General features: G+C 49.2%; 6 protein-coding genes across 6 annotated transcripts; 3 read left to right on the forward strand and 3 right to left on the reverse strand.

The window, feature by feature from the left end:
* Nucleotides 1–1859: 1859 nt before the first annotated feature.
* N7503_006054 (phosphotransferase family protein) lies at nucleotides 1860–3144 on the reverse strand (the record flags this gene model as incomplete). Its single annotated transcript, XM_057065601.1, has 3 exons — nucleotides 1860–2636; nucleotides 2695–2990; nucleotides 3046–3144. The coding sequence occupies 3 exons, from the start codon at nucleotides 3142–3144 to the stop codon at nucleotides 1940–1942; spliced, it is 1092 nt and encodes a 363-aa protein (XP_056923344.1). The 3' UTR covers nucleotides 1860–1939.
* A 414-nt stretch (nucleotides 3145–3558) lies between these two features.
* N7503_006055 (Deoxyuridine 5'-triphosphate nucleotidohydrolase) lies at nucleotides 3559–4475 on the forward strand. The gene is made up of 4 exons (XM_057065602.1): nucleotides 3559–3878; nucleotides 3962–4093; nucleotides 4157–4197; nucleotides 4265–4475. The coding sequence occupies exons 1-4, from the start codon at nucleotides 3572–3574 to the stop codon at nucleotides 4346–4348; spliced, it is 564 nt and encodes a 187-aa protein (XP_056923345.1). The 5' UTR covers nucleotides 3559–3571; the 3' UTR covers nucleotides 4349–4475.
* A 96-nt stretch (nucleotides 4476–4571) lies between these two features.
* On the reverse strand, nucleotides 4572–6007 carry N7503_006056 (pyridoxal kinase; the record flags this gene model as incomplete). Its single annotated transcript, XM_057065603.1, has 6 exons — nucleotides 4572–5208; nucleotides 5270–5387; nucleotides 5456–5668; nucleotides 5757–5836; nucleotides 5897–5907; nucleotides 5957–6007. The coding sequence occupies 6 exons, from the start codon at nucleotides 6005–6007 to the stop codon at nucleotides 4572–4574; spliced, it is 1110 nt and encodes a 369-aa protein (XP_056923346.1).
* Nucleotides 6008–7323: 1316 nt separating this feature from the next.
* Nucleotides 7324–8454, forward strand: N7503_006057 (uncharacterized protein; the record flags this gene model as incomplete). The annotated part of the gene is made up of 1 exon (XM_057065604.1): nucleotides 7324–8454. The coding sequence occupies one exon, from the start codon at nucleotides 7324–7326 to the stop codon at nucleotides 8452–8454; it is 1131 nt and encodes a 376-aa protein (XP_056923347.1).
* A 559-nt stretch (nucleotides 8455–9013) lies between these two features.
* On the forward strand, nucleotides 9014–10813 carry N7503_006058 (ankyrin repeat domain-containing protein; the record flags this gene model as incomplete). The annotated part of the gene is made up of 2 exons (XM_057065605.1): nucleotides 9014–9372; nucleotides 9424–10813. The coding sequence occupies 2 exons, from the start codon at nucleotides 9014–9016 to the stop codon at nucleotides 10811–10813; spliced, it is 1749 nt and encodes a 582-aa protein (XP_056923348.1).
* A 422-nt stretch (nucleotides 10814–11235) lies between these two features.
* N7503_006059 (AFI1/MesA family protein) lies at nucleotides 11236–13689 on the reverse strand (the record flags this gene model as incomplete). The annotated part of the gene is made up of 3 exons (XM_057065606.1): nucleotides 11236–12933; nucleotides 12980–13040; nucleotides 13091–13689. 3 exons carry the CDS (start codon nucleotides 13687–13689, stop codon nucleotides 11236–11238), a joined length of 2358 nt encoding a protein of 785 aa, XP_056923349.1.
* Between the last annotated feature and the right edge of the window lie 64 nt (nucleotides 13690–13753).

Raw genomic sequence — 13753 nt, forward strand, 5'->3', positions numbered from 1 at the left:
TACCACTCACAATGTATGCCCAATAAGAGTTTCGGAACAGAGAGAATTGAATCCGAAACACGAAATCATGCAAAACACCTGTACTCGGCGCCTAGAAGGAATGCGACCACAGTTGCAAAACCAAGTAGTAGTCACAGGGGCAAAATGCCACCCACCTAAATCAAAGGAGAGAAGGTATAAAGAAAATACAAAAAGAGGAGGCTCCAACGGAGAAAGAGGGGAAGAGAGGGGGAAAGCTAGGAGAGAATGAGGCTGAAAAAAGGAAGAAAGAACAAACTTACCGAGAAAGAACCAAAATGGAACCTTGAACGGGTCGGATGAGGCTCAACGCAGCGGCTCCATCGGATAAGGTCATTAAAGGAGGGAAAGAGGAGAGAAGAGAAATGAAAAAAAGAGGGGAAGACCGGATTATGAGCTAGCAAATCATCCACGTCAACACACGGGGAGAAAACGAGGATGCGGCTCTGGCAGTTGTAATTCTCATTTTAAGTGGGTCGAGGCTCCAAGGAAATTCCCCGCAGAGACTCCATTTTCTTTCTATAATGTCTAGAGGATTTGGATGAATTCTATTCTTTATGATGATCTATGGGCTATCATCTGCTGACGAGTGCAGATGATCGGAGGATTAGGGGATGGGAAAAAGGAGTGGGAAAGAGGGGGGGAATCGATGAGCCCAAGTTGTACACACCTTTTTTTTTTCTAATTTTTTTTTTCCCTTATTTATTTTCCTTTTTTCTTTTCTTTTTTATCTTTTTCTTTGGAGTTCAGTAAGCCCCACTCCTCTTTTTGTCTCAATAATTTCGGATTCAACAACCGGGGAAGGTATGAGTGGTGGTCAAGTCCGCGAATCCCCTCTTTTCCTCTCCCCACTTTCTTCCCCCATACACCTTGGACCTCTGGGCTGCACAAAGCGAGGACTCCACCCTGGTAATTAAGCCCAAGTTATACGTCGTACGTATGTCAGATGTGATGTGAATCTGACTTTCTGACCTTCCCCCCGAGCCTTGCGGAGTACGGAGTATCATTTTGGATGATGAGATAAGGAATGGGATGATTCCCTCTATGCCAACGCACCACGTTTCAAAGAGCCTTTGTGCCGGCGCAATTCAAAAGGCCAAATCACGCGGCCCGCGCCGAGATGCTCTAACTGGATGATTCTGGCTAGCGAGTCGCGTACTAACCGGGGACGGTGTAGGAAGTGGGTTCTTCACCCCTTTTCGGGTTTTAGTGTTCTATTTATTCTGACATGCGTACGGAGTATATGCACGGGAAGTAATGTCGCATTTTAGATTATTTGCCCACTTTTCCACTTTTCCCATTTTCCTCCCGACACTCTGGGTCTCAAGGTTTTTTTTTTTTTTTTTTTTTTTCGCCCCCTCAGCCTCACTCACGTTTACGTAGAGCCGCAGGGCCAACGCAGCCTCATTCCTGCCGCCCCGCTTTCTCTGCACCAATCATCCACACTGACCAGATCATCCTCTCTCACTCGTCCAAGGCATGAGCTATATATATATTGTGATATAATTTCTCGTTATCGAGCTCAGATTGGAACTCTTGGAGAGAAACTAATTCTAAATCTCATGAGAGAGTTCTCAGGACACTGACGTGACGAGTACTGCCGCAGACTTACGGGCCAGAATCAACGTGGTTTAGTGCTGACACTGCACGGACTTTCCCGTCATTGCGCCTAGAACTAATGAAGTAGGGGGAAGGTCAATCATTCTCATGTACCTGGTACTTCAAATCATCATTCCCAAAGATCTACAATCCGTAAAATTCAGGTTCCCTATGTACAGTGAAATTTCAAGACCAACTGACTAGTAATGCTATTTATCATGGTCAAACACATAGTAATCTTGGGGGCATGGAACAGCCCATGTGGAAGAAAAACCCGAAAATCTCATCTTCCCTACCGAGGTCCTCCTTAATCCTGGCTCTTTTACAACTTACCTTTCTGCGACTGTCGTTGCACCCGCTGCACCCGTTCCCACGCTCCCAACGCAAAAGGTTTAGCCCGTTTAGCATACTCTCCCGCCCGGGCACTACTGGCCTGACGCCCTGCAAACCGGGCCGCAATGCCCTGCATGATGACGGAGCCTCGGAACGCAAAGAACGCATCTCCCCAAAGAACATCCTCTGCAGGATTGTACCCGGCCACCTCACTGTACCAACGCATGCAGTCCTCACGCGTCGGCAGCCCTGGCACCCGCCCAGTCTGGAACGTCTCCAGTTGGGAATCCGCACCCTCCATGATCCACGGACTGCTGAGATTGCAAAAGTCCGACAATGGGTGCCCGACCGTCGCCATCTCCCAGTCTAGAATTCCTATCACTCGCGGCTCAGTTTTGTGGAAGATCATATTGTCTATTTTGTAATCTCCATGTACGAGAGTTCCACGGTCGCGTGGCTGCGTGGACTTTTGCGCGAAGAACCGAACCATGTCGTCGAAGTAGGGAAGTTCGCCGACGGGCTCTTTGGTGTCGGCATCCACTACCGCTGCTTGCGCTTTCGAGATAGTGTTGAACGTGGCGATCTGGCGGTCGAAGAAGTTCGTTGGCTTGCCGAATCCTTCAAGGCCCACGGATGAGGGCACCACCGAGTGAAACTTGGCGAGTGTTTGCACCGCATTCTTCCATCTAAAACAGGGTAAGTCGGACTTGGACATTCAGCATGGAGTTTCTATTTGTCACGTACAGTGCGTTCCTCTCCTCTGCACTGACGCCAGGCATTGCTGGGTCAGTAAAATGCCGTCCATCCAGGAACTCCATAATGTAGAACGGTGTCCCAATCACATTGTTATCCTCACACAAGCAGAACACCTCTGGCACTGGTACATCGGTCCCACCCAATGCCTTGATAATCTGATATTCTCGCTCCACGCGGTGTGCCGTCTTCGAGAGCAGCTTTCCAGGAGGCTTCTTCCGCAGCACAACCTTCTTACCATCGGCGGTGGTAAGCTGGTAGGTGGGGTTGGATTGACCAAAACCGAACTGCAGTGTCTCAGCAAAGGCATTAATGCCTCTATATACCCAGTGGCCAACTCACCTGTTTGATATCCAGTGGGGTCTTGAGTGCTGGTACGTTCTGGTCAATATACCGCTCCAACGAGGGCAGGTCTATGGGCTGGCGCACAGCTCCCGCCATGATTGTAGATGTGGTTATATGTTTTCGAGAGAAAAGACAAAGACAAATGCAGGAAAGACTTTCAATAACAGCCAGGTTTGAATTCAAGGGATATATACAAGTGGCAAGTTCAAGGCATTGAGTAGAACAGCCGTGAACCTCGGCAGTAACCAATCCCCTAGACCCTCGGCGTTCCCAGCTGAGCGGGGAGAGCTGCCCACACCGCCTACGTTAATGGTATTGCTACAATGGTTGCTAAAGTCCGTACTACCACCACGCGTGTAAAACGCGTCCCAGCGGTGAAAGTGGAAGCGCAAGGGACAGAGGATCCCCACACCGACACCGCAATTTCTAGACTCAATTAAATCATTGGACTCATACCTGCTCCAGTTTTTTTCTTTCTTCGTCTTCTTCCCTATCCTTTCCCCATTTATCCCATTTGTTTGCCATGACCAGAGAGACCTCTCCACCTACGGATACTACCACCCACCAACCCCCCTCCCTCCCGACCTCTCCACTCCCCAAGCGCACTAAGATTGCCGCCATGACTACCGATGCCCCCGCTGTTACTTCTATCCAGCAGCCCATGCCCCCGCTGCTGGTGAAGAAGCTCGTTGCTTCTGCTCGCGCCCCGACGCGGGGCTCTGCTTTCGCTGCGGGGTACGATATGTACAGCGCTAAGGAGACCGTTATCCCTGCCAAGGGCAAGGCTATGGTCGATACTGGTATTGCTATTGCTGTGCCTGAGGGAACTTGTATGTGAATTGACCGAGTCCTAAGGTGGAGCGGTTCCAATTGAGTGGGAAGAAGTAATGGCTGATTTTTTTTTTCTGCATAGATGGCCGTGTTGCTCCTCGTAGTGGTCTCGCTTCCAAGCACTTTATTGATACCGGTGCTGGTGTTATTGACGCCGACTACCGTGGCGAGGTGAAGGTTTTGCTGTTTAACCACTCTGATGTCGACTTTCCCGGTATGTTCCCTACTAGAGCTGCTTTTTGCAAGGCCAATCGCTGATTCAGGGTTCTGCTATCAGTCAAGGAGGGTGATCGCATTGCTCAGCTGGTTCTTGAGAGGGTGAGTCGAGCTTTTTTTTTCTCCCCCTAGCTTGTTGGACCGTGTTCTAACTTGTTTCGTTCTGCAGATCTACACTCCCGAGGTGACTGTCGTTGAGGAGCTGGAGGAGAGCGTTCGTGGTGCCGGTGGATTTGGCAGCACTGGCATCTAAGTTGCCAATATTGATACCTGATACAATGGGCTATAAAAGCAACGGAGTACATCTAGTGGGAAAGAGTATCCGGGAAGATTTAATGATTCATATGTCGACAACGACCCAATCAACAAAGAAATTCATCACTTCAATTTTGAAATTATGCATGCGCTGGTCTAATGGAATCTATATACAGACCCTGGTCGTCCCGTCATGATATTAATTCCGATCGCATTATGTCCTATTGTAGATGAGTGGGCATGTCTTCCTTGCGCCACTCTTGCACAGCGAACTGAACCAAAGGGTCGCGCAAGAATCGTGCGTTCCGTACCAACCGCACTTCAGCTGCTTTTGTGCGACGCAGGTAATCTTGCTTTTCCTGCTCCTCGGCTGTCAAGCCACCATTCAGTGAAGAAGCCACCGCAAGTTCCGCATCACGGGCTTCCATCGTCCGCTCCAAAATACTGTGCATGCTGGAGAGGACCTTAATAGTGGCCCGTGCTAATGGGAGGTTACTAGATTCAACGTCATCTGGTGAAACCCAGGAGGCGGTGTTTCGCAAGTCTGGGTTAGCGGCATCGACTGCTTCCCGGAGTCGGGCGACAGTCAATGCGGCGAACATGTCGCCCGTGCCGCTGAAGAAGCAGTCTAGTGCGGGAACATCAATGCGGAAAAGACGTGGGGACCCGTCAGATCGGGTCGTGGAGCCGATGACCGTGAGGTAGTTCTCTGGTGGGCTTGGAGTGGAGCCTGACTGGGACAACTTCAATAGTTGTACTGAAGTGATGATGACGTGGGGAACGGAGTAAATGCGGTGGATGGCGGTAATGGCCTCTGCTAATGTGGATAAAGAGGTGATCTTAACGCCGGACAGAACTCTGTGAGAGGTTAGATTGGTGTGCGTTTGTATGATATAGCACCAGTACTGGGTGAACTGACTCGGCTTCAAATTGATTGGGCAAAATCAAGTCTGCATGGTGGATGGTCTTTTTATAGGCTGGAACGACGTCGTCATTGACGTATAGTCGGCCCTGATCTCCCATTACTGGGTCCAATACTATACTGGAAATTAGATTGAATTCCAAGCTTACGATTGCATGACTCCACCGAAGTTGCAAAACTCACCCCAAAAGAAGGAACCAGGCTTATTTTCAGCCTTCTTCTGCAAATCAATTCCAATTGCACCGACGGCTTCCACGGCCGCCGCACTTGGAGCATAGCCTGACAGCATGACGTCAAAGTCCGTAAGGTTACTCTGACATAGACCCTGGTATAGTTCTGTGATTTCCTGAGCAGTCGCGCGAGTGCCCTTGAACTGCCGGTATCCAGTATGATTGCCTACCAGAGCTAGTTAGCTCTGAATCAAATATCCCACCGGGATGCTCCGATGAGTGAGACCCAATGGCATGAGATGAGAGAAACGCACTGAAATGCACAGTATTCAAGGCAGCCACTTCACAGCCCAAGGACTGCATGACAAACTCGGCCATTGTGTTGCCCACGTGGCTAGGAAGATCAGCTTGATGTCGCATGACTCTTATCATCCGAATGGGATGTTAAACGTACCCATAAACGACCTGATCCGGGTTAGTTTTCAAAAAGATTTAACCTGGAAATCGAACTTACATGGCTGGCAACTGCCAGTACCCGGGTTTCAGGTACGAGCAATTCGGACATTGTGAGATTGATGAGAGGGAAGGTGGTTGTAAATTGTGGGGGTTTTGGACGGGGAAGTCACTGACATTCCTATTACCTAATTCTCATTGGCTTCCGTCTTGACTGTATGGAGCCGATAAGAGAGATACAGATGTACGGAGAATGCGTAGGAAATAAAAGGATCATGGTTTTATGTTTGAATTCTCGACATGTCTCTTTTTTGGTCAGGAGTTGTAACCTGTGTTTGGACTCCTTGCATTGTGTACGATACCTTTAATCTCAAACCCGCATATTGTATTCGCAATCCGGTCGCGATGAGTGGCAAGTTAATAACGATGGATTCATTGATATGTTGGAATTGCAGGTCAAGAAGACAAAGATTATTCAGCCTTTTTAGGATCAGCACCAGGTACCCTGAATTTGTACTTAGTCTGCATACATACGGGGCGTTCTATAGTTAGCTGCCGCCGCTTTTTGTGAGGTGACGCTTATGCTTAGTAAATCTCGTTCAAGTGACCATGGCGATGTCACGTGACCATCCGTAACGATCCAATGGAAAGGACTATATGGAGTAAACCACTTTTAGGTCCTAGTCAACAGCTAACTAGGGGGCATTGAACGGAAGTGTACAAACGATGTGCCTGTTGTGTCGTTAGCGGTGCTCTTATATACACATGATTGGTGGATCAGCGCAATGGCATCGATTGAGAAAACATACTGCAATTTTTGCCGACGCGAAATCACCACCATCAATGAATGGATATAGAGTCAGCTTATGAATTGGTTTAGTGGCATGCTTGTTTCCTGTCAAGAGCGGCGGTGTTAGAAGGGAATTGGAAACAGTCGTGGATTCGTCACGGAATGGTCTCGACCAAAGCTGAACACCTCCGTTAAGTGATCAACCCCGATCATCCCTACTCCGTCTTATACTTTTTGTTCCAACTAGTCCTTTCTGAGCATTTGGTCCTGACAATTGGTCCTTGCACCCATGCAAGTTCCCCTGAACCAGACTCTTCCCCTCGGGCTGCGGGATCCACAGACCGATCTAGTCCTTGCGGCCATGTCTTTTCTTGGTCTTGGCTCGACTGGCTTGAGTTTTTTAAGATTAAAAAACCAAACAGGATCAGTGCGGTGCTCCGTGCTTTTGCCGATTTCCCGCTTATACATGACCTGTTTCCCTCGTGGGCAGCCGGCTTTGGTCTACAAGCCTTGAGCCTCTCGTGCTGTTGGGGGCCGACAACCGTGAATGGCCATGTCAAGTTGTTAATAGTGCGTGGTCGCGTCTTTCCCTCTTTCTTTTGCCCGTTCGTGGCTTGTCACTCGTTTCTAGCTTCCTCATGGAAGCAATTCCTGGTCCTTCGCGCAATAGCCGGAGTATAGACCGTTCGCTCTCTATGAATTCCACACGACCTCGCCGGTCGCAACTCGGCCAAAACAAAAGCCTCGGGTCTCTCTACCATGGCCTAATAATTTTAATTCTTATTGTCTGTTTTTCGCCATCGACGTTGGCTTATCCTTCCGCAATCACGGCAGATCTGGTGAACGTCCCGCGATCGGCCTCCAACCCAAGTGGAGATGTCATCGTAGATCTCCAGGATTCGCCCCTCCAGCGCCGTGAATACATATCTTTGGACACACAGGATCGGGATGCTGTGGCAGAGTCTCTCGAACGCGATGCCAAACACGGCTTACAACGGCGAATTCTCAATGCTAGCACCGACTCCTCAACATCGATGCCCGAGCCCTTCGACACGAGCTCCAACAACTTTGCAAACTCCAGCTGCGTCAGCTTCTTCGATAAGTTCCTCGCCAACTCTACGGTAACAAAATGTCACGCCGTTTCACTCCTTCTCGAAAACTCGAATGCGTTCTTCCATGATTTGAGCTCGGCGACAGAAACATCGCGCGTGCTGGATACTACCTGCTCCGAGAACCCAACCAAATGCCAGTCGATCATGACCTCGCTAGCGGCCCAGATGCTGGACGAGGATAATTGTGGGCCCGACTATGAGGCTGGCAACTCGGTCGTCACAGACACTTATCAACAACTGATGGCCTACGAGCCTGTATACCGAGCCACCTGCCTGACCAACCCCACTACCAATGACTATTGTTTCGTCGACGCCGTTACCAATTCTACAGCTCCGAATGATTACAATGTCTACTTTATTCCGATTGGAAACCAGCTTACCAAGGGAAAGCTCACCTGCAACGAGTGTCTTCAGTCGACGATGGATATATACGCTGAATGGGCCAGGGTGGATGGCCAAGCACTTGACACGACCTATCTACCCTCGGCAAAGATTGTTAATGAATACTGTGGCTCCGGCTTTGCGACCACTAATGTCACAATCGGCTCCGACAATGTCACGGCCGGTGCCGGGCTCACGGTTCCATTACCTGGCTCGCGATTGGCATTGTGTATAATCACTGTCACGATCGGAGTTTTATCGCTGGGGATGTTTTAGATCAGAGAGTCTGTACCTTTGGCTGATATTTTAGATTTTATATATGGGATCTCTCCTTTTGCCCTATTTTTTGTTTGGAGTTACGGTCACGTTTGATGACAGCGAATTTCCATTTTGTTAATATTTACTTCACCTTGTTTATTTTTAATAAGACTACATATCAACGGCTTAGGCGACTTTGAAATCCGTGAAGATCTGCATCTCTATAAATAGCACTCGCTATCCCCTTTGACCAAATTCCCCTGATTAAAGCGTACAGACACCAATATTCTGACTGCATTTCCAAATTAAAGAAATCAAGTTCAAAAATGAGAATTACATGTGGACTGCAGTATCCCAACCTCTTGTCGTCACATGCACATAACTTTTGGCCCCCACCCATGATGTGAAGCATTGCGGGGGCCATACTCCAATCAAAGTAAAAACACAAGCCACTGGAGTCGACCCCAAAAAGGCAAGTCAGCGGAAATCCCAAAAATGGAATTCACCACATAACGTTCGCAATCGCGGCGAAGGAAACCCCAGCTTACTCTACCCCTCACCTGCATTAGACCTCATGATGGGTTCACTTGGGCCCCGCGACCCAACAGCTCAGCTGGCTACTGTTTGCCCATTGGCTGACTCGCTTTACAAATCCACTCGTCTATCGACCTCACACGTGAGCCAGGCAGCCAGTGAACTGGATCTACTGCTCACAGTGTTGGCTTCTACGAGGACGTATGCGGTGCTGTGTACGGATACGCCGTTGACAACTGGCTTACCCGAGATTTTGGAGCAGTGTCGTGCGATTTTACTGGATTTGCAGACTGCCTCGTCGTGTCCTGGTGGAGCAAGGTCTCAGCATCAGATCAACGAGATTCGATCGAGGCTTGGGTCGATTACTTTTGAGCTCAATATGTTTAATGCTAATATGGCTATGTGAGTCTATTTTCATATTGATAAAGGCCGCGTCGGCTAACCTTGTGGTAGATCGTCGCAAAATAATGTTAATCTGGCAATGAGGAGCTTTATTGATGATGTTCTTGCTGGCAAGCGAGATGCGCTGATCATTTCTAATGCTCTTCATGTTGGACCATCTGATTCTCAGAAAATTGAAGCATGGCAGAAACTGCAACATGAATTAACTGATGTTGGTATTGCTCCGGAATTATCACATCAAGATCACGACTTTATCATCAATGTCCTTCACAAGGCTGTCAAAGAGGAAAATCTCTTACAGAGCATCAGGCAAGCATCACAAACCAAGGACACACCACAGCTACCAAGGACTCAATCTCCAAGAAATGTATCACCCACAAATAATTATCCAGAGGTACGGTATATGGATGACACAGACAAAATAGCTCTACCACGGGGCCTCTCAGACCTACCGATCTCTATCGCAACAGAAATGCAAGCGGACACCGATAAACAAGTCCTACCAAAAGAAGACTTTCCCAAGCCAGTACTGTCAGCGACATACAGTCCAGGCGAAGATACAGATAAAGAGGTCTTTTGCGAAAATTTTCCTATGCCCCTAGAAGCTGAGCCAGGAAGCTCAACTACCCTCTCAGGAACCTACTCAGATGCCAGTTCTTCCAGAGGAAGCGCCTCATATCCGAAAATCGTGCGAAGCAAGAAGCCTGGTATCATGCGGAAAATGAAATTCAAGCTCACGACTAGCAAGGATGACTTCATCGCTCTTGTCAAACAGGGCGGATTGTACTCAATTCAAAGCGCACTTGATAAAGGCGCCGATGTGAATACGATGGATTTACATGGCCAAACGGCCTTGATGATTGCTATCCTTTTTTCACAAGAGCATATTGTCGACCTGCTATTAGAGTATGGTGCAAATACGGCATTAAAGTCTGCAAAGGGAGACTCGGCGTTGAGCCTTGCTGCTTCCAGGGGCGCTGAAAGGATTGTCCGGACGTTGCTGGTTCGCGGAGCAGAAGTTGATGGACGCAAGAATCTTGGAAACACGGCACTATCTCAGGCAGCAGAGTGGGGGCATGAGAATGTCGTTCGATTGCTGTTCAATGCGGGTGCGGATATCAACGGGCTTTCTCATACCGGGGATACTGCTCTTTCGCAAGCTGCTATGAATGGTCATGTGGATATTGCTCGGTTCTTGTTAGACAATGGGGCTATACCAGATCATACCGCCTACCCGCGGAAGACCGCTCTTTTTAAGGCTGTTGAACAGAATAGGCCGGAGGTGGTGAGGGTGTTATTGCAGCGTGGAGCGGACCCTCATCTTCAGGAGTCTATTCGAGCCTGGACGCCGTTGACATTGGCTGCTATGCATGGGAGGACGGAGATACTTGCTATGCTCAACTATAAGACAGCTGTTACACCCTACCGATACCAATACTGAGGGAAAGCACTCGTTTCAAGCGTGTTTTTATGGATTTGATAGCGTCAAAGTTTAGCGTGTGGTTTTTGCTTCAGTTGTGCCTGGCATGTACTTGCGAAGATATCCATTTAGTTCACAATCGAGTTAGTCCGTTGAACCCGATTTCATGTAGATAGTACATTTCCTGACGTTGTGATAAAATATTTAGATTGTCGGCGATCAGGGCACCTGGTATTGATTCCCATTTGACACCAGTAATGTATGTCCAGAGCGACAGCAAGCGGCCAAGCGCCAGAAGGAAGTATGAACAGGCAATATGCAATGAAGATCATGTTCAGAAGCAAAGACATAGCTCTTATCGTCGTCAGTGAAAGCAGGAAGATATATGCGCAAGGCATAAATAACGAAGAATCGCTCAAATGAAGTAAATCAAATCTATATGTTCAACTCTGGCGTTTAAAGCTGTCTCCAAGAGCAACGCCGACAAGACTCTGTGGCTCACCGCCAAAGCTAGTACCGCTGTTGCTTGTAGGAGAGCCAGCACCGGAGACGGGGCCAGAGATAGGACTTTGTGCGGCATCACGGTCCCGCTTCACGCGGAAATAACCCAGCTTTGCGAATCGGCTGAGATGAGACCAGAAATGTCGCCCAGCTGGGTGTGCTCCAATACGTTCCAGTAAATCGCATGTTGCCTCACGTACAACCTGATCCGGATGGAAAAGACCCATGCTGAGGTAGAACAGGCCAGCCTGGTTCTCCGGGGCAGCTGCTAGCAGTTGACAAATGCCAGCATAGTCCTTTACTGCATGAGCAAGGGCAAGGTAGATAGCACCGGCTTCCGCATGAGATAGTTTCAAAGACCGTAGTCGGTCGTGGTGATGATTCAAGTCAGGCCGCTGAATAGGGCGCGCAGGCCAGTACTTGGCTGCGATGTCCTGAATATAAGAATAATATGACCGGGTATTTCGCCAGCCCTCGATTCGGGATACAGATGCTGAAAGCTCACGTTGCTTAGCAACTTCATCCTGCCATACATATCCGTGACCCCGAAGGGATGATGGGTCCAAGGCATCTGTTTGTTGGCCCGTAGGACTGTCGGGGGAAAGCTCCTCGCCAGGGCCAATGATATAGAGATTAGAAGCTCCATAGACAGCTTCCTCGAAGGCCGCAGAGACTCGGACAAATTTCATGATGTAGGCACACCACTTCGCCCGGATTGCATTCTCACCATGACGTTGGCTGATGCTGCGCAAGATATCCTCCATGAACAAAGTGTCTCCGGTGGGATCATGATTGGCATTGGAAGCCTGGTTAGGCAAAAGAGAATTCTGTTGTTGGAAAAACAGGAGACCCTCTGTTACAGGAGCAGGCTCAACGTGACTGGAAATCTTCATTCTGCCCGTTGGTAAGTCGCATAGCACATCCCACCATTCTGGGTGATTCGCAAAAGTCGGGTTTGTAACACCAGCAATAAAACCGGGAACATTGAGAAGATCATCAATCTTGGTGAGGTCAGTATAAGGGAAGGCATGGCGGGTGAATCCCCTCAGAACTCCACCAGACGCAAGTGCGCAGGCTGCCAGGACTGCTTCGGCTACTTCCCCTGACGGGCGGTTGTGTCCCAGGAAGACCACCCGTTTCTGGGTAAGAATTGCATTGACGAGGACAATAATCGGATGGGTGAGCGGGCCACTGGTGGTCAAGTGAGGATGGCTCGGGAAAGGTTGAGGAGACGTAGCATGAGGCCCGGCGAAAGTCTGGATGAGCTTGACGAGGGAGAAGTCACCCACTGTCTCGGGCCAAATGACTGTAGGAATTTTAACAGGGATGGGTATGTCGTTATAGACCACTTTCGACTCGAACTCGTGGGTATCTCGGGGGAGGACGTATCGACTCATTTTCTTTGGCGAAGGGGGAACATCTCCATTTTCCATCTCCTCCTCTTCCCGCTGGCGAACCATTTGCTCAAACTTCTCAATAAACATTTCTTTTGTGTTGCTGGACTGCAAGATGTGGCGTTCCAAGAGGGACATTTTGGGCATTAACGAGAGGTCCATGGAGTTAACAGCATCGTACAGGGAAGCGAGGGTCTCGGGATAGGGTGATTTGAAGTAGTCTTCAAGCGCGAGGAGTAGAAGTGGCTAAAAATGTCAGTTTTGGGCTTGAAGTATTGTACCGGAGACGTACCTTGTATATGTGGAGAAACGAATGCCTTGTACAAATAGCCATCGCCTTCACCACTGCACCTCTGGGTTTTTGTCAGTATCTGCATGCCGCTCCATGGATGAATTGACCTACCTCCGAACTGTATTATCCTGCTTGGTATTTACCAAGTTCAGAACATACATCAAGGGTGGACCCTCTCCGCCCTCCTCGTCGTCACTGCTGTCCTCATCCGAGGCCGGCTGCTCTTCCTGAAGATGGGCGGCTTCCTCGTTTGCATGATATTTTGACTTGCGTTTCTTCTTTTTCTTTCCATCCTCTGTCTCTTCCTCTTCTTCACCGCTAGTGTCCTTATGCAAGAAGAAAATTGTCCAGTCCTGGCTTCGCACGTGCGTTTGGTCGGGCAGCATTAGCTCTGCCAGCATGCTCTCGTCACCACTGATCGCTGCCGGATACTGATGCTCCATGATCGGACCCCGATCAATGTGGAAAGACGCCACCAGGATATACTCCACATGGCGCTCCGGCGAGTCTAGCGGGTATTGTGACTTGCATCGGCGCTGCTTATACCCCGCCGAATTCTCGGTTGATGTGCGTCGAAAGGACATCTGGGAGCCGCTTGGCGAGCGGCCCACAAATGAGGGTGAAGGAGAAAGTCGAGGAAGGCCATTGGTCTTTGCATTAGAGGTGGACAGGGAGTCGTTTGACGGTCGATACGGCAGCGTTGTGGCCATCTTCGGAGGGGCAATTAATTGAGACAGGAGCTCCAGGCTAGGCGATGGGATTGAATGGCATGCC

Source organism: Penicillium pulvis (assembly GCF_028828015.1).
Source record: "Penicillium pulvis strain IBT 33274 chromosome Unknown contig_23_segment0_segment0, whole genome shotgun sequence".
NCBI classification, from domain to species: Eukaryota; Fungi; Ascomycota; class Eurotiomycetes; order Eurotiales; family Aspergillaceae; genus Penicillium; species Penicillium pulvis.

What these genes read in the sequence shown, in the direction of transcription:
- N7503_006055 (XM_057065602.1), top strand. Translation starts at nt 3,572, where the DNA reads ATGACCAGAGAGACCTCTCCACCTACGGATACTACCACCCACCAACCC. An exon ending in TGCTGTGCCTGAGGGAACTT is followed by an intron (nt 3,879 to 3,961) that starts GTATGTGAATTG and finishes TTTTCTGCATAG; the next exon opens with ATGGCCGTGTTGCTCCTCGT. An exon ending in CTCAGCTGGTTCTTGAGAGG is followed by an intron (nt 4,198 to 4,264) that starts GTGAGTCGAGCT and finishes TTCGTTCTGCAG; the next exon opens with ATCTACACTCCCGAGGTGAC.